Here is an 18836-nt window from a genome sequence, read left to right on the forward strand (position 1 = left end):
AGAAACATGTTAAGACTTTATTCAAGATATAGATCAGGCATTATAACAAAACAGAACTTCAACCTTTGGAATACTGTAATTTTACATCCCTTTGATGCACAGTCCAGTATACTATTTGATTACAGATCGTCCTATAGGATTACAGAGATAAACTAAGGGGGAGTGTGCACAGTCACCATCCAGAACGCCAGCCCTCTGGTGCCTGCCGTTCACGAATGAAGCACATCCTTTACCATTTCCAGTGCTGTGCAAGATGAACAACTAGGAAGGTACTCAATGGTGGTCGTGGTTGACAAGCACTGTTATCACAGACACACGGACAGTTTACTATGGAGAACACACAATTCAGAGGCCAGCAAAGTGAGCAAGCTATTCACACAAAGCCAGGAGGGATTATGCCTAACTCTCCAGTTTGTAAGTACAACACCCTCTCTCGTCTCCTCAGAAACAGAACAGGTGCTCAAAAGCAAAGAAAAATGTACTACGTGAAAGGTACAGACTTTCCATTAGCATTTTGTAAACAGCCCGTGTCTGTAAATCAGCAAATTAAAAACATTCAGCTTTATCGTCTCGACAGAACTCCACACCACTATGTGTACACTTGGAGGCATTCACATTTTTACGTCAGTCCACACAAATATACAGCTTGTTGGGCGAGTAAACACGTTTTGCCAGAAATAGGACAGCTGCTCTCAGTGGTATAGTGAGTGTTTTTAAGAAAGAAACCAACTCCCTAAGCAACACCTGAAGGAAAAATAGTTACATTAAGACAGCAGTTTGGGTACATTTCTACTTTTTAAAATCTTAAATGAGAAGTAATACAGCTTGTCTGAGAGTAGAGTGCTTCAAACTCGTTTTTGGCATCGTTGAGTGCAAACTTGAGAGCCCATACTTGTTAAAACTCTCCACTGTAAAATGGTGAAAATTATAGCTTGTTTACAATAGGATTTTAATCTCTGCTGCTAAAGGCATTTATTATTTTGGCCAGGAAAGAAAAAAAGTTGCTAAAAAGCTGCTTAATAAGCTTTTTTTTTTTTTTGCATTTGTTTCTGATAATTCTGGGTACTCCCAATAACAGGTAAATACATTTTAAAGCATATATTTTTCCTCTGTCTGAAACTACTCTGTGAGCTTGAAGAAAATAGGTTTTCTGTCTTCACTAACAGATTTAGGTATTGATGGGTATGGGGCACAAACTCTCTGTTTGCTCTCCTGAACCCCACATTTGCTTTTAGGTTTATTTTCCTAAATCTTTTTGTAAATTACCAAGTCACCTTCAGAGGCATTATGAGGAAAAGGGATTTAAATTTGCAATCTGGTAACAACTTCAAGTAAAACCCTTTCCAATGTGGCTAAGATCCAGCCAATGTGTCATCAGGAAAGACCGATGTAGGTTTGTGTAGCTCAGTCATGCTACTGTCTCTTAACTGGGCCTGCTTATAGCTGACTGACAGAAGGTTCTATGTGGTACGTGACACTAATTCTCTAGTGTTCAGGGCCTATCTATGAACAAACACAATCCAAGTATAATAAGTAACTGGGTCGTGACCACTGCATGCATCACACTGAAAGGAAACATCAATTCTAAGCACAAGTAGACGAGTCCTACATTTAGGCTCAGCGCTCCCAGTGGGGAGCAGCCGCCTCTGACCAAGATGCTATTTCAGCCAGATTCTTCATTTCAGATAAAATTCTCAGTCTAATTAGGGAGTCGCCTCAGGCGGCGCTTTGTTCTCTTCCTAAAAGAAGTGGGCCTGTATGAAATACAAGTGCCCCTGAACGTGCCACTTCTCACTGGCTCACACTCCATACAAGCCAGGAAGCAGAGGGCGCGAGCCACCGCTGCCCGTGGAGCTGAGCAGCAGGTCACATTCGTGAAGATGCAACCTCTACAACCTTCTAGAACCCGGGGTTGGGATCGTTACCCAGACGTCTCAGATGTGCTTCACGGAGCATCTGAAACAAAGCGTGGTTCTAGGGTTGGTTTTGTTTGGGTGGATTGGTTCGTTTTTGCCAGTCACAGCGCAGGGTACTATGAAGGAGAAATAAACACTCAATGATTTGTCACAACAATCCCAGGAGTTTACATCCCCGAACATTTCTACCAAAGGTGAGCCAACCTGCCTAAGGCAATGAGAAGTCCCCACCCTGGAAGGACTCAGAAACTCCTAATCCTGTGCCCATAGGGGAGACAAGCTTCCTGTGACTTTCCCCTTATTCTAGGATGTTCCCCTGACTTCATACCCACCTCTGGTACTGAAATATCATGTCTCCATTCTAAACTTCTCTGGTATACTGACTGAAGAATACGGAGCATCGCCCTACAGGAAAAACGGATGTCCTTGAGGTGTGTTTGGAAGCTTCGTAAGCACATCTGAGACACCCTCCAGAATTAATCTTTTACGCTTCTGTTTTTGCAGTTTTCTTATACATCAGAACCTCTGGCAGCCTTTGCAAGTCCACGGTATCAAGCCAAAAGCCATAAATATGTACATCGTAGTCCAAAGTATTAGTATCAAGAACCAAAAAAAAAAAAAAAAAAGTTTTTAAAAAATTGCTTTGTTTGCATATATAGGACTAAAAACAAAGTATGCAACAAATAAGTTACAAATGTACATCTCAGCAGCTTGGTGGGGGGATTCTCTTCTAAAAACACTGCTGTCTGTATGCCAATCCAATGGTGGGAAATGACTAACCTCAGAAGACCTCAGATCACACCCCCCACACTACCTTTCCTTATCCTCTCCCTAACAAAATAAAGAAAAGGAAAGGGGGTCTCTTAGAGGGGAGAGAGGAAAGGCCACGTCCGAGGCTGTCACAGGGCACACCAGCTTGCGGTTTTCTATGTGGTTAGTGAATAAATAGCTCTTTAAGGCAGAGAAGAAACATTCTGTGGATCCGGTGCTGTTGGCTCATCTCACTCACGTGGTTTCAGTGGCCGAGGATGAGGTACTTTTCTTCCTGAAGCGAGATCGAAGGATTCTAGGCGGTGCCTGGCAGAGAAAACAGAAACAGGACTGACCCCTCCGTTTGGTATAAACACGAACGCGTTTGAGGACAGTACCTGGATGGGTTTGCGTTGGGACCTCAGCTCCTCGGGTCAAATGTCCATGTGTGTGAGCAGGCTGGTGGGACTGGGGACCCCCTTGGGGTCTCCACCACAGCAGAGTGGCCTCCCAAGCATCCCCACAGAGCCGAGCCAATGGAGGAGCCCAGTGCCCCCGTCTTCATGCTCTCCTAAGTCCCTGCACCTCCCGCGTGCACAGTTGCATGGAAGAATGACACAACTTGTTTCTGCCTTGGGAGCGAAATGATCTTAACAAGTGACTCAGCAGACAGAAAGGCCTCCCCGTCGCTTCCCTGGTCTTTGTTATTTCCTTTGGGAACTGGCCTCGCCTTTCTTGGTACATGCTTAAAATTTCCATCACTGAATTTCCAGTCCTCCTCCCAGATGTGAAATCCTTTCATGCACAAGTAAACCAAACAACACAGGAAACACTGGCTTTAGGCACGAAGAGTTCTACTTCATCTCCCCTACCAATGGCTATCAAGGGACCCCCTCCTCCCATGGGACGCAGATCACAGGGGATGCTACTGTCATGATTAAAGAAAAGGGGAATACTTTCTCCTGGCATAGCGCCCTCAAGGGGATTCACCACTGGCCCTGACCTACCCTCAACCCCCATCTGTCCACTTCTCCATACTCCGCTTCGTTTTCTACACTATCCTTTCACATCTCCATCCCTTCTGACCAGAGGCCTTTTCTCCCTTCTCTGTCTGGTTATTTCTAGTCCTCTTAGGAACAAGCTCCAGCGTCACTCCTGAGACCCACCCCCACGGCCCAGTCACAGCCAGGATCAACTCCTTGGTTCTCACACTGTTTAGCAGATGGCAGGGCATCAGAGATGGATGCCCACGCTCCCACAGGGGAGCGTGCTGCTCTGTGCAGTCTTCCTCGGCCACACCGTGCCTCCCTGGGGGCAGGAAATGCACCACCATCTCCCCGCAAGGAGCTCCGTGCCCAGTGGGTGCACGGAAGGGAGGCGAAAGGAAAACAAGCACAAACAGAAGGCTCTGGCCTTCCATATACTGAGTCCTCCCACCACACCTGAATGGTGGGAATGTTTACCAGCCACCTCTGGACAGAATGAGGGAAGAAAGTGACCTGCCTCAGGCAGTTTAACCATAAACAGTAAAGCAACGTGGGCGGTTTTGAAAAAAAACCAGGGACTTTCCTGGCAGTCCAGTGGGTAAGACGTCACCTTCCCATGCAGGGGGAGTGGGTTTGATCCCTGGTCAGGGAGTTAAGATCCTGCATGCCCCATGGCTGAAAAACCAAAACATAAAGCCATAAAACAGAAGCAATGTTGTAAGAAACTGAACAAAGACTTTTTAAATGGTCCACATTAAAAAAAAAAAAAAAAAAGGCACAAACCCTCCAGACCTAGAATGGTTCTAGCACCTTGCATGCCCTCCGGGCTGGGTCCCTCTCCCCATCATGGGGCTGGCTGGGCTGTAAAGGACTCCTTGGACAGAGTCCAAACCCAGAATATCTTCTACCAAAACCTCTCAGTTCAAAATGGGCCGCTGCGTGCCCCACTTTGGGAAGGAATCTGATGAATGCACGCGCTCTGCGGTGGAACAGCTGTGACCCTGGTGGGAACAGGCCGCCAGGCCGCTGTGTTGGAGAAGGGCAGCTTGTCCACGCACTGCCTCACCTGAGTCTCACAAGGGTCTCTGCACTGAGGGCAGGGGGGCTCCCAACTTGCCTCAGTTGGACTCTCAGGTTGCAGCGTTCAGCAGAAGGGGAAGGAGGGGAGACCTGATGAAACAGAGAGGAAGACTCTGGGGTCCCCCGATTTTGCAGGCCCTGCATCCGAGCCCAAGGCTGTGACCCTGCCCAGAGCAACGACCTGAGGCTCTAGGCTTGGCCTCCTGCTGCCAAAATTCCATCTATGTCTGCACTTGGCCAGAGTACGTATATCAAGTGTATTGTTTTGCTCATTTGGCCGTGCCCTCTTAATAACATTTTATGAACATCTACTGGGTTTGCCAACAAGTTCGTCTGGGTGTTTCCAAACTCAAACAAACTTTTTGGCTAACCCAATATTTTGTATCGTCACTATGTTGTGACATGGAGATAGAGAGATGAATAAGCTCTATTTATAAAGACAGGTTGTAAGACATTCTGAATTTTTCTCTCCCCCCAAACACTCATTTGGGTTGCTTTTCACTCACACATCATCTTCAGTTGGTAGCTGGGTGTTTTGTTTGTTTTGTTTAATCCCTAGACATGATGTCATTTCCTCTATTCCCAAATAAAAGTGGTAGAGTCTTCTTCACCCCTTGGCAAGTAGCTAGATGCTACCTAGTGGCTGCTCCTGCCTGTTTGATGGAGGGAGGTCTCCCCTCCTCAGGCACTCAGGAGATGCTGGGTATCCCAAGAGATGCCACTCCCAGGAGCCCCAGATCTCCAGGGCGAAGCCCTCTGTGAAAACACACGCTCCACCCCGCAGCCCCCGATACCGTGTACCTCCAGGGGGAACTCCGTCTTTCGAGGTGCTTTAAACTTGTACATGAAGTCCAGCAGGTCTTCCTCCTCCTCGTCAGAAAACGCCAATGGGTTTTGGACCTGGTGGGGCCCCCAGGCCTTTACACCACCCTCATCCACATCGCCCTCAACCACTGAATGGCCATTTACAATCTACGCAGGGGAGACAAAGTACAGCAAGGCGGGATCAGTGAAGAAAGGAGCGAAGACAGGCAGGCCGAGGTTAGGCACACAGCACGACAAGCCAGGCCAGTTAGGAGCGAGGCCCCGACATCTTCCCGGGACACTGCAGGGGATCCAGGATCAGGGCAACGGTGAGACGCTGTGCACAGGAACAAGTGCAGGCTTCAGAATCTACTGACAAGCTACCAGGGGGAGGTGGGGGTCCAGCTGGGGGTACCTCTGTTTTAACAGATGGATCACACCCTACAGCTTAGAGCTGAGAGGCCACACCAGAAGAACACCAGGGGGAAAGAATATCCTCTGGAAAGGATGGTGGCAGTGACTTCGGGAGGGGAGTGACACAGTTTTCTGCGTGATACATACAAGCTGATGGTGCCTTAATTATACTTGCACATACAGCTGCGAGCTGTCCTTAACAGAGAGGATGTAAAATGCCAGGAAGCCTTCAGAGAGAACCTTAAGCAATGTAGATTTTTCATTTCAAAGGCCAAGTGCTAGATAGAGAAGCAAAGGAGACCGGTGGAAAGAGAATCTAGCAGCAGTCTTCCCCTCAAAAGCAGCAGCGGGATTCCTGTTTTGGTCTGCCATGACTAGTGCACGTGGAAAACTCCAGAACTTATTTGTGTCACTGTTGTTGTTGTTCACTCAGTCGTGTCCGACTCTTTGCGACCCTGTGGACTGCAGCACGCCAGGCTTTCCTGTCCTTCACCATCTCCTGGAGTTTGCTCAAACTCACATCCATTGAGTCGGTGATGCCATCCCACCATTTCATCCTCTGTCACCCCCTTCTCCTCCCACCTTCAATCTTTCCCAGCATCAGGGTCTTTTCCAATGAATCGGCTCTTCGAATCAGGTGGCCAGAATATTGGAGCTTCAGCTTCACGTCACTGAGTATTTCTGCAACATCGAATGTGGAGCATATTCCATGTCATCTGGCCACGTGATCCTATCTCAGTCGAGATATAAAATACTTCCTGTCCCAGCCTATCTGACACTCAGAGACATATCTTCCTAGGCTTCATATATTGTTTTTACCTAGAACCACAGAAGGCAGAGCCAGGGGGCCCTCAGATCACCTGATCTGACCACCTGAGGCCTGCAGACAGAAACCAGAGCTCTTTCTGGGACGCCCTGCTACTTCTCCTAAAAACATGTTCAGCCACCAAATGTGTTCTCCCCATCAAAGGGAGTATGACAGCATCCAGTGTGGACTTCATAAAACTAACAGCGGGAGCCCAGTCTTGAGCCGATTTCCCAGACATTGCTGCTATACTCCCAACAAACAGCAGGGGGCAGCATGGGAACACAGTTGTCTTAACCAAGACTCTCAAAGCTGAATTGTAGACTGGGAGTGACCGGCTGAGACAGGATAGAGCCAAGCCTGAGATTGTTAACCCTCCTTTGCATTTTTTGCTCCTGTGCATCCCTCAACCTGTTTCCTCTGGGTTTAGGCTCTCTCTGGTCCCTTCCCCTGCCCAAGTCAGCTGCACCGTTAAATGGATAAATGTGAAAATTGGTCAGTCTGGCCCTCCTTGAATGCTCTGGTCTTCCCCAGCCTATCAACTCACTCCAAAGGTCTTGGGATGTGTACCACATGGCTTGTGCCTCGAGCCCTAGTTCTCCTGTCCATCAGTTTCTGCCTCAGCTTCAAAGAAAGTGTCCTGAGCTATGGCTAATCCTCCTTGGTCCCTCTGAGCAGCTGATCCAGGACTGCGCCCACAGTGGCCACCCATCCACTAAAAGAGGTGGAGTCCTGACATCATCTCAGAGGGCTCCACCCTTGTCCCAAACAGAACTCAATACCCATCACAAGGACATTCCTCTGAACACCTAACAGAACAAAGAGGCAGGCCTGCCTAGGACCGAAAGACCAGGGCAGAAGCAACCTGCCCAGGTCTGCCCCAGCACAAAATCCCCCATGTTAAAAGCAGACTAGGGTTTGAGTCTGTGCTTCTGCACATGAGGGTCCCTCTAAATTCAGGGCCAAGGCTTTCCCTCAACATATCACTCTGGGGTTCAGAAGGCAGCCCAGAGTCACCAAAAGATCCTCAGGCATGGAACAGTTCAGGCTGCTCACCCAGTCTGGACTCACTGGGACTGAGCAGTGAACTCACACACAGTCAGAATAGCAATAATAACAATGACAACAAGTGCCATCTCAAGAAAGAAGCAAAATGCTTTGAGTTAGTTCTCCACTGCATCCTTGAGCATGGACTAAATGGTAGAAAAGAAGGGCCACTAGGAGTGACGGATCAAGGGAAGTTCAGAGATCCAGACAAGAATGGGAAACAAGGTTTCAACTCAGCAGAGGTGGGAAGTGAGGAAGTCAGTGTGGGCAGATCTGGGACCGGGAGTATCTTCTAATAGAAGACACAGAGAGAACCTGTTGAAAAGAGGAGAATCCTACTGGTCACTGTGTTCGTGGAGAGTTTTCACCAAGAATGTTGTTTGTAATATTCTGCTTGACTCTCGGGACCCAGGAGACGAAACACTGTAGATAAGCTGAGCCTCTGAGTCTCCAGATGTCTTCTGTGTTGTGACAATGAATCTCTTATTTATTTTTGGCTGCGCTGGATCTTTGTTGCTGCACATGGCCTTTCTCCAGTTGCAGCACATGGGCTTCTCATTTCGGTGGTTTCTCCTGTTGCAGAGCATGGGCTCTCGGGCATGCGGGCTTCAATAGTTGCAACACATGGGCTCAGTAGTTGCAGCTTCCAGACTCTAGAGCGCAGACTCAGTAGTTGTGGCATACAAGCTTAGCTGTCCCGTGATATGTGGGATCTACCCAGACCAGGGATCAAACCCAACCCATGTCCTCTGCATTAGCAGGCATATCCTTAACCACTGGACCACCAGAGAAGTTGGAGAATGAACTGCTTAACTGCATTTCCCTCTTTGCACTGGCTGCAAGGAAGCCCAGCATCTCAGACTGTCTATGACTTTGTGACAAGCACCTATATTTTTCTTCTCGTTCTGACTCCATCTTACCTGTCTCCTCCCTTCGCCTCCAAGCTTCATTTTTCTTATTTGGTTTGATCTATCATCTGTATTTCCACAAGCAGACTTAAATCCTTTAGGGCACAGGGAGGAGTATCAGTGAAGAAATAAACCCCACGAACATGGTCCCATCTTTATGGGCACTCAGATGAAAATCAGTGGCTGAGCAGAACTGTGGCACCGGGCCTCCTCAGCGCTCCTCTTGCTGTACATCCAAACAGAATTAGTGACCCACCAGGTCCTCACCCCAAAAGGTGCCTCTGTCTACATCATAATAATCTGATGACTCCTGAAGACAACTTGTATGAGGGGAGCGTCTCATGCAAGGTCATGGCCACAGCCACCTGCAAACCTCAGGGGATGGCAGCCAAGCCTTTGAGCCCACAGAGCTGACCACGGAGGCCAGGGCTGGGCGGTCTCCAGGAAGACAGGGGTCACTCTTACTTTCTTCAGTGGGGGAATGAGTGTGTGGCCTTGGCTTACTTTCTGTGTTAGCAAATGTGCGTCGAGCAGGCTGGAAAGCGGCAGCACCTCTTCTCTCTGTGGGGAGTGCAAGGAGGGAGAAACTCCCAGCCCTTGAAGGCTGAGCTGATCCATCTGCAGGAGCCCCAGGCCTCCCCACACCCCTCCCCCAGTGCAGCAAACACTCCGGGTTAGCGAACACTTCCACACAGCACACATTAGTGGGAGCCATTAATCAAAGTCAGCAAACACATTTGAGGAGAGCACGCCTATCTGGACCACTTACATTTGAGTCCCCAACAGCCACCGAAGAGAAAGGAAAGAATATCCTGTTAAGGAAGGAACTTTGGGGATGAAACTCACACATGTGTGTGAGTGTTCGTGCACACACACACATACACACACACACACACACACACACACACACACTCACTCACTGCCCACACTCCAAACCTCTGACAGCTCCTGCTACTGAGGGAAGAAACTGCCCCAGGGCCCCACTCACGAAAAGATGCAATTCTCTCTCTCTTTTAATAGGATAAAAAGGGATGATTCTGCTTTTAAAAATATGTCCCATCTACTTGATTTAAAAAAGCAGGGGGTGGGGGACCCACCTCTATGACTTATTTCAAGCAGTGACAGAATTCAGTCTTCAGTTATATATAACATCAAGGCAGGCAGAGAGAAAAGCGGGGAGAAAGTGCAGTAGGGGTGGGAGACAGAGATAATAATAGAAGTACAGAAAAAGAGAGACAGATGTGCAGGAAACAACAGGAGACGGCTGACAGGCAGGAATGGAGCAGAAAGTTCTCTTGGGACATGAGAGGCATGGATGAAAATCATTTAATCATTTCAGGGGACCAGGAGGGCCCCTCTGACCAGAACATCTGTGATCCGCAGCATCGGTGCCCCAGCCCCAGATGTGAGACACACCTCCCCCAACACCATCTGCTGATGCTTCATGGCCAGCACCCTTCATGGGTCAGAGCTGGAAGGGTCCTGGGAGCCTAAAGTTTAATCCCTCATCCTATTTTACAGAGGAGGCGACTAAGGCCTGGAGAGTCAAGGGGCTTTCCCACCATCACAGAGGGAAATGGTGCAGATGACTCACTAGCTGTTTCCTGGCAAGTAGACTTTAGGGAGATGGGGTAGAACTCCAGGGCCTTGAATGTTCAGAAGGCTGAGAAAGGCAGGGCTGGGGCAGAGGCTCCCAGATCATGACTCTGAGCAGGTCCACCCCAGCCTGAGGCCTCCACCGAGCCCTACCTGCAGCCCCATCCCCAACAATCCCCATCCCCACAGCTCCCGGGAAGGTCAGACTCTACTCAACGCTCACCACCAACGATAATTCTATTTTAACTTCTATTCTAATGTCCTAGAAAGGCAGGCTTTGATGATGAAATCACCAGGTGTCGCGGGGGTGGCGGGGGAGGGGGACTTTCCAGAGGGCAGTATGGAGCAGGCCCACCTGCTTCTCTCCTCTCCCAGGTCCCCAAGATGACAGGATCCCATAGGGAAAGACTTTCTGAGTGGCTTAAGGTATTTACAAACTCCAAATTGTAGGGTGATTAGATAGAAATAAACATAACTGCCTGAGGTCACTGGGATGGTTGTTTTCCTCGAACTAGTGTGTCCAGCGGGCTTCCCAGCTGGCACCAGTGGTAAAGAACCCAGCAGCCAATGCAGGAGATGGAAGAGATGTGGGTTTGATCCCTGGGTTGGGAAGATCTCCTGGGAAAGGGCATGGCAACTCACTCCAGTATTCTTGCCTGGGAAATGTAATGGACAGAGGAGCCGGTGGGCTATGGTCCACAGGGTCACAAAAAGTTGGACATGACTGAAACGACTTGGCAGCAGCAGCGCCCAGCAGACCCGAGTATTATGTGCTAGTGCCGGACACAGCTGTGTGCAGCCCCCGGGTTTGTTTCATCCTTGTTGAGCATACGTACACTCCTCTGTTCCGGCAGGACGATGGTCCCCACAGTCTCCTGCTCAGGAATCTTTAGACCATCCATTCTCGTTAGGCTCATGGCCTCTGAAACCCCCAGGTCTTCTACAGACCTTTAAAACTCCAAGAGCTGAAATGTCTAAGGCAGGGGTTCCTAACCTCTGGGATCTAATGCTGATGATCTGAGGGGAAACTGATGTAATAATAATAGAAATAAAGTGCACAATAAATGTACTGTGCTTGAATCATCTTGAAAGCATCCACCCAGAACCTCAGTTCATGGAAAAACTGTCTTCCACGAAACCAGTCCCTGGTGCCAGAAAGGTTGGGGACCACTGGTCTAAGGGACTCCCCTGGCAGTCCAGCGGTTAAGACTGCATTTCCACCGCAGGGTGCATGGGTTCAATCCCAGGTCCGGGAACTAAAATCCCCCATGTCGTGTGGTGTGGCCAAAAAAAGAAGGAAACATCTTAAAAGTGAAGAAATAAAGGGGTGAGAGGATCCTTCTTAGAACACAGCTCCATGCCTTCCTGCTCGCCACTTCTGTGGGAAGCATGGACCACGTCTCGGCGGCAACAGGGCTGGGGGTGCAGGCAGCAGTGGCACTGGGCTTGTCTCCCTCCTCCCCCACCCCCCACCCGCCAGCAGCCGCAGGCCAGGCGTGGCCCCTCTTGCCTTCTAAGCCAAAGGAAACTCCTTCAAGGGGTTGTACGGGGGACTTGGGTTAGCCCAGCACCATCTCCTGTCCCTCACATGTTAAGGTCAAGGAAAGAGCAGGAGCAGGTCAGAAGACAGCAACACAGCCCAGACATCTCCCTCACCCAGGGAGGCTGGCAGCAGGCGCCCTGCTCAGGCCTGGGAGAGCCCAGTCCCATCTCCCTGTGGCCTTCTGGCCATCACGGTCAGCATCGTTACCATCATCATTCTTCAAAAAGCCCTTTCACAGATATTGTCATAGCTGCACAGTGAGGTGGGGAAGCGGGGAGCTTTACCTCTATTGGAAGGAAACCCAGGCTTATGGTGGTTAGGTGATTTGCACATAATTACACAGCTGGTAAGTGGCAAAGCAGGACCAGGGCTCCCTTGGCTGCACAAGGACTGAAACCCACAGAACTGCAGGGCCCCATCACTTCTGGGGACCTGGGTAAGGGCCTGCACTCCTATCACCAAGAGCACAGGGAACTATGACTCTGATGGTTTTAAAGTATCTCCACATTCCTTGTTACTCCTCCCTCCAAGAGGTGGAGATGAATTCCCCTCCCCGTGAGGATGGGCTGGACTCACTTCCAACAAACAGAACAAGGCAGAAGTGGTGGTTTTGTGCCTTCTAAGACCAGGTCCTAAAAGGTGCTGTGGCTTCCCACCTGGCCTCTCTCTCCTGCATCACTCACCCTGGGTGAAGCCACCATTTGGTAAGGATGCTCAAGCAGCCCCCAGAGAGGCACATGGAAAGGAGCTGAGGCCTCCAGCCAAGAGCCACAAGATGGCCATGTTCAGTCAAGCCTTCAGACAGCTGTGGCCCTGACTGACACCCAGACCACAACTCTTGAGAATGGCTGAGCCACAGACACCCAATTAAGCTGCTCCCAAATTCTAGCCTGAATTTGCTGCAAGATAATACACACTTGCTATTTTAAGGAGTTAACCTCCTTACCCCACCCCACCCCCTGACCCTACAGCTGAAAGGGAGCCCCAAGGTCAGACACCAGCTCAGTTAGAGCCTCCTCCCAAGGCAGGTCTCGCACGCTGCAGGGAGGCTGGCTGTGTACTCACCTTTCCGGGTCCTGCAGGTGGCGCAGCAGGTACACACTGTGGGGACGGGGGCATCATCAGTGATACCCCTCACCTGGACAGGAACCAGCCCCAGGCCGAGGGAGGCCCCAGGGAGGTGTGGGCATCCCCATGTGCTCACTACAGGGGTCCCAGGAATGTGGGTCTCTGCAGAGACACCAAGGTGGGAGAGGGGATCACTCCAGATTCCGCTTCCTCACAGGTGCTAGCAAATGCCCTTGTCTGGCGCACAGAGGCCAGTCCTTGTGACCTGCAGCCCGAGGGGAGGGAGGGGATGAAGTCCAAGTTTCCTCTGAGAAATAACTCTAACTGCCCCTTCTCTCTCTCTCCCAATTCGGCATGGACTGCAGAAAATCTGCTCACACTGACCTCTGAACCCCCAAAGGGCTCTGTGTCTGGCCATTTGACCCCAGTGGCTAACTGGCTGCTACCTTACACACTCCACTGGTCTTGGTGCATATCTGGGCCTTGGTATATACAGTGTGTATGTGTGTGTATGCACGCTCAGCTATGTCTGATCTTTGTGACCCCATTGACTGTAGCCAGCCAGCTTCCTCTGTCTATGGGATTCTCCAGGCAAGAATACTGGAGCAGGTTGCCATTTCCTTCTCCAGGGGAACTTCCTAACCCAGGGATCAAACCCACATCTCCTGCATTGGCAGGGAGATTCTTTACCATTGAGCCACGTGGGAAGCCCTTGGTATACAGTAGTTCCTCACTAAATACAGGCTGTCTCCAAATTCATGGAGGGCAAAGATCATTCTTTCAATTCCCTTTGTACCCGTCCTTGGGTTCAATGCCAGACTTGCAATAAATGATGTCTGACAAAATACTTCCCTGGTCATTTATTCTGCAGGGTGGGTCACAGAAATTGCATGGTGTTATTTTATACCAACGGGCATGTATATTTTTATTTTATATAAATTATTACCTAATCTCTTATTCCATTTTGTACTTTTTTCACTAGGCCTCATGTTTTCAAACTCTACCTAAATGTGCATTGAAACTGTTGCTTCCAACAGCTGCATACAAGTCCCTGGGGTGTGCAGCCACTGCCTCCTATCCAGCCTGTCTCCAACAGTGGCCTCTGGTCCAGGACTGGCAAGTTATTAATACCTCAACTGCTCTTCTCACAACCCCGAGATGGAGGCCAAATAGGGATTCTGGTATCTCACCTTCAAAGGCAAAGGCTGAAGCGAACTGGACTCCTTTCCTGGTCCAAGGACAAATCCTCTGATAGTGACTGCCCACGGAATCACTCTCAGGAAGGTTCTGAGATTGGATATAGGCTCGGTGGGAATGAGAGTGGTGACTGCTTGGTGACGTCAGTCTCGCTGCATTGCCATCTCTGCCCAGGCCCAGGGTCACTCAGTCAGGATGGAAGCCCAGACTCGGGGCCATTTCCCAGACCAAACCATGCCTGGTGTCCGAGGCCAGGGCTGGGAAGGGCACACCAGCTGGGCCTCCTTTGGCGGACTTCCTCCTAGGCACCCTGACCCTCCCCTCCAGGTTTATGACAACTCCAGAGCCTCTGACCTGGGTGCTTCTACCCTCGATCCAGGCCCTGGGCCATCTTTCACCTGTCTTTCTTTTTGAGCTGCCTTTTATTTTAGGCCCAGAACAGCTAGGGCGAAGGCAAATCAATGGTCCCTGTCCTTCCTTCTAGGTCAACACCCCACTTGTTGGCCCTGAAATCATGGGTGCCACGGCCAAGGGCAGGCAGTGAGGAGAGTGCATTTTGTTGCAGTGCAGCAGGCTCTCTGGTTCTCCGTGAACTCCACTTGCTCAGCCTGCAGACCTATGACCAGAGTGCTCCCCTGCTTTCTGGGACATCATGGAGCATGGAGGGGGGCAGGGCCAGGAAGACAAATCAGCCCAAGTTCATTTCCATCGAGTGCTGGCCTGGGAAAATGTTCAAAGCCCAGGGGATGCCCCTGTTGCCTTCTTTTTTTTTACCTTCTCTTTTTTAACTGAAGTACAGTTGACTTATAATATTTAGTTTCAGGTGTACAACATAGTGATTCAATATTTTTTATAGATCATACTCCATATCAAGATGTTATAAGTAACATTGGTAAGACTATTGGTGGTCTAGTGGATAAGACTCTGTGCGTCCACTGCACTGGACATAGATTCGATCCTGGTCAGGGAATTAAGATCCCACACGCCACGTAGGGTGACCAAAAAAGAAAAGAAAAATCTCACATAATATTGGCTACATTCCTGCACTGTACACGGCATCCTTGTAACCTATTTTATATGCAGCAGTTTGTAGCTCTTAATTCTCCTCACCCACTTTACCCTCCCCCAACCTTCTCTTCTCTGGCCACCAGCAGTCTCTTCTCAGTACCTATGAATCTGTTTCTATTTCATTATATTCATTTGTTTTATTTTTTAGATTCCACATATAAGTAAACATATACAGTATTTGTCTTTCTCTGACTTATTTCAATAAGCATAATACCCTCCAGGTCCATCCATGTTGCTGCAAATGGCAAAATTTCATTCCTTTTTATGACTGAGCAACATCCATCTCCGTTTAGATCCTATCAGACCCTTCTTTTTCCCAATTTTGAAGCTGCTGCAAATAATCTGCCAAAGGGAGGAGTAGGCAGGAGGCCTGGATTCTGGCCCCGTGTGGCCTTGGCACAGTATGTGAGCTCTCTGAGCCTACTTCCTCTGCTAAGTTTGCCTCTGTAGTGACAACAGAGACAGAAAGGGACTGCAGGGCCACCTAGACTCACTTCCTGGCCAACGCAGGAACTTGGTACATGATAACTCTGGTTTGGGCCCTTCCAGTGTCAGGGATCTCAATATTTTGCAAGGCAACCCATTTCCATCCTGGACACTTTAACATTAAAATGCTTTTCTAGGTAAGTTAGACAGCAACAAGAACAGTAATAGCAGCTACTACTTAGAGTGCCAGACATGAACCTAGGCACCTTCACATGGATTATTTCATTTTAATCCTCATGACAACTCTGCACATGGGGCTAGTCATTCCATGTGTTCAGATAAGGACTCTGTGGTGCAGAAAGGATAAAGCGCTTGCCCCGGCCACACAGCTGGTAAGCGGCTGCCCCCTCAGAACTCTACCCTGTTGGTTTCAGCTCTGCCCACTGAGCCTCACAGAATCGGGACCCTTTATCAAGTCAAAGTGACAGCTTTCAATTGAGGCTCGGTAGCCCAGAAACTGATCAAGGGTGGAGGCTTGCATGCCTAGGAGCTCGGGAGGTCAGAGGCCAAAGATACTCAAGGAAACCTGATGGCCAGTGGGTGAGTGGATAGAAGGCGCTGACCCAGGAGTCAGGGGCTACAGGAGAATGCCACCAGCGGGCGCAAATCTGATGACAGCTACCTTCCCTGGGCCTTTGTCTCTTCGTTGGTAAAATCAGAGGGTGAGATTGATTGATCCCCAAGCCCCCTTCCTGCCTGGCCTTTAGGGATTCCGTACTAAGTTCTCCTGGCTCAGGGACAGGGTTTCCCTACCAGAGGTGGATCTCACCCCCATGGCCAAGCCTCCATCTCTCCAACCCTGGTAGGGCTAAAATATCTCTCTTCCAACAGAAAAGCCACAATCTTCAATCCTAGGTAGAGGGGACATTCCCGAGAGGGGAGGAAACTGGCGGATGCCAGGCCTGGCTCTGAGCTGGCCTCCTTTTCCGGGAGGGGAGCACACGCTGTCATTCCCAGGGCAGCCGTGAAGCTCCTCTTTCCCATCCATGTCTTAGACCCTCAAGTTGGGTGGGCCTGGAAGGACCCCATGCTCAGGACTCTAAGATACCCCCTGCAGGCTGCATCTCACAGCACACGACCCAGGTCTAAGTGACCTGGACATCCCTGTTTATACATTTAAGGGCAGGCGAGCCACCTGGCACACATCACAGTCAGAGATTGCCACAGTGGCCCCATATCCACCCCCAGGCTCAATGTCCCATCACGCGAGAGGGGCGGAGGTGGAAATTCAAAACCATGCCCTGCAGCCCACCCCCTCCCCATCAACCCTCTGCTGGCAGCAGGAGTGCTCAGTCCTGTAACCTCCCCTGGGAACAGTCTGGGGAACCAGAAGTCCTAGCCGGCTCCCTACCCCTCCAGTCCCAGACCCCAGCCTCCACAAACCAGAAACCCATTGATGGATGAGATGTCAGTGGGTCCCAAATGTGGCTGCACCTTGACAGCATCATGTATCAGGGGCTCGTCCTCAACAAACTGAATCCCCTGGGGGTGGGCCCAGGACTCTACACATTTAATAATAAGGTCCCATGTCAATTCTGGCACAGGGACCCCTTTCTACCAGGGCAGACACGGAGGCAGAGGTATGGTTTCATACAACCCTGGCCTCCACAGGAATTAGATCTCAGGGCTGGTGTGGCCTTGGAACATGGTGGCCCAGGGTGGGGTTTATGGTGGGGGCACAAGGAAGGATGAGATGGTAGAATGAGAGGACAGGAAACACCATGTCAAGAAAAGGGACCATGGGAGCCGTAAGCCCTGGGTGTGGGGGGGAGACACTCAGGTGCTAATGACAGGTGAACCCTCCTGGGAGCATGCGGACAGAGGAAGGAAAAAGAGAAAGCTGCCTTGGCTGAGGGCAGCTGGGCCAGTCACCTCTAGGCTTGGTCTGTGTACCACTATTCAACCACCCTCAACACCCTCCCAACCCAGATAATCAGATGGAGGAAGCAGGACCCTCGGTGTAGGTGACCTAAATCTGCCCCCATCAGAGTTCCCAAGGCCAGCTTCCCATCCTGGCCTGAGTGGCACTCAGTCCCTTGGCTGACCTGAATGGTCTTATGGGTGTCTGTGTGAGTGCTGAGTCCTTGGGGAAAGGGTGCTAGGGTGGCCTGGGCCTCTCACTAGGAAAGCAAGGCCTAGGAGGTGGGAAAGAAGGGAAGTAAAGTGATACTTACCTGAGCTGCCAGCGCTCTCAGAAGCACTCCTGGACATCTTAGGCTGGCCATGCTTGCCGCTGGCCCGCCCAGGGCCCGGTGGAGGGGGGCCCGAGGGAGCAGGGGCGCCGTCTCCCCTGATGGTGGAGAGATCCTGCATGCTGAAGCTCCGGAGTCGCTCCGATAAGGCACCTTGTCCCTGGATGCAACACAGGAGGGACACCCATCAGAGGCCTGCCCCATGGGCCAGGGGCAGCGTGGGGGACACACACAGAGGGGGCACCCATCAGAGGCCTGCCCCACAGGCCAGGGGGAGCTGCAGGGAACTCTGACAGTCAGCACAAGAGAGACCAAGCCCCTGGAAGGACTCTGCACAGGCAGCTTCCCCACGTACTTTTGGGAAACACAGAGGGGTACAAGGCCCAGAATGTTCCAGGGCCTCCTATAGGCTCAGCCATTGTGTCTCTGCCTCCTGACTCTCCTCTCCTTCAGACGACCCCACAATAAAGCAGGGTCTCAGCCAGGCCCAGGGTGGAGGACACTACTGTTGCCTTCAGTCCCTACTCTCCAGGGCTTCTCTGTGGCTTCTCCAGCTTTACAGAAATAAAAATCCTTATATAGCTACATTTTTCTCAATCGTCAGGACACAGGAATCTGGCCAGAAGATCAGAACTTAATAATCTGTGTGTGCTCAGTCCTTAGTCTTTTCAAAGGAAATCAAATGCAGACAATATTTTTTAAATGTATGACAACAGCAATTTCTTTTATCTACTCATGCGACTGTCCATGAGTCAGACTGACTGCCACTGGTGCAACTGAACTTTATAAAATAGCCAAAGGTAATGAATCAGGAAGGAAAAATATGATATCAAAAAAATTGTAACATACATGTAACAAAACCCTCCTGACTGTAACCATTTCTGTCTTGCTTGCTCAGTCGCTTCAGTTGTATCCGACTCTTTGCAACACTGTGGACCATAGTCTGCCAGGCTCCTCTGTCCATGGGATTCTCCAG

The 18836-nt window shown here is 50.2% G+C and overlaps 1 protein-coding gene across 9 annotated transcripts in view; it reads right to left on the reverse strand.

The window, feature by feature from the left end:
* Nucleotides 1-18836, reverse strand: part of REEP1 (receptor accessory protein 1) — a 127914-nt gene continuing 109078 nt past the window's right edge. For 4 of the 9 annotated variants that reach the window (XM_065929147.1, XM_065929146.1, XM_065929145.1 and 1 more), the window contains 5 exons: nt 17843-18020; nt 12915-12950; nt 5534-5685; nt 2926-2993; nt 1-2321 (listed from right to left, as the gene is read on the reverse strand). In XM_065929147.1, the coding sequence (XP_065785219.1) occupies nt 2159-2321; nt 2926-2993; nt 5534-5685; nt 12915-12950; nt 17843-18020 (597 nt within the window). In that variant the 3' untranslated portion in view covers nt 1-2158. Of the gene's footprint in view, nt 2994-5533; nt 5686-12914; nt 12951-17842; nt 18021-18836 lie in introns of all 9 variants that reach the window. The other 5 variants (XM_065929144.1, XM_065929143.1, XM_065929149.1 and 2 more) reach the window with 5 other exon arrangements.

The sequence above is a fragment of the Muntiacus reevesi genome, chromosome 3 (assembly GCF_963930625.1).
Source record: "Muntiacus reevesi chromosome 3, mMunRee1.1, whole genome shotgun sequence".
Taxonomy (NCBI): Eukaryota; Metazoa; Chordata; class Mammalia; order Artiodactyla; family Cervidae; genus Muntiacus; species Muntiacus reevesi.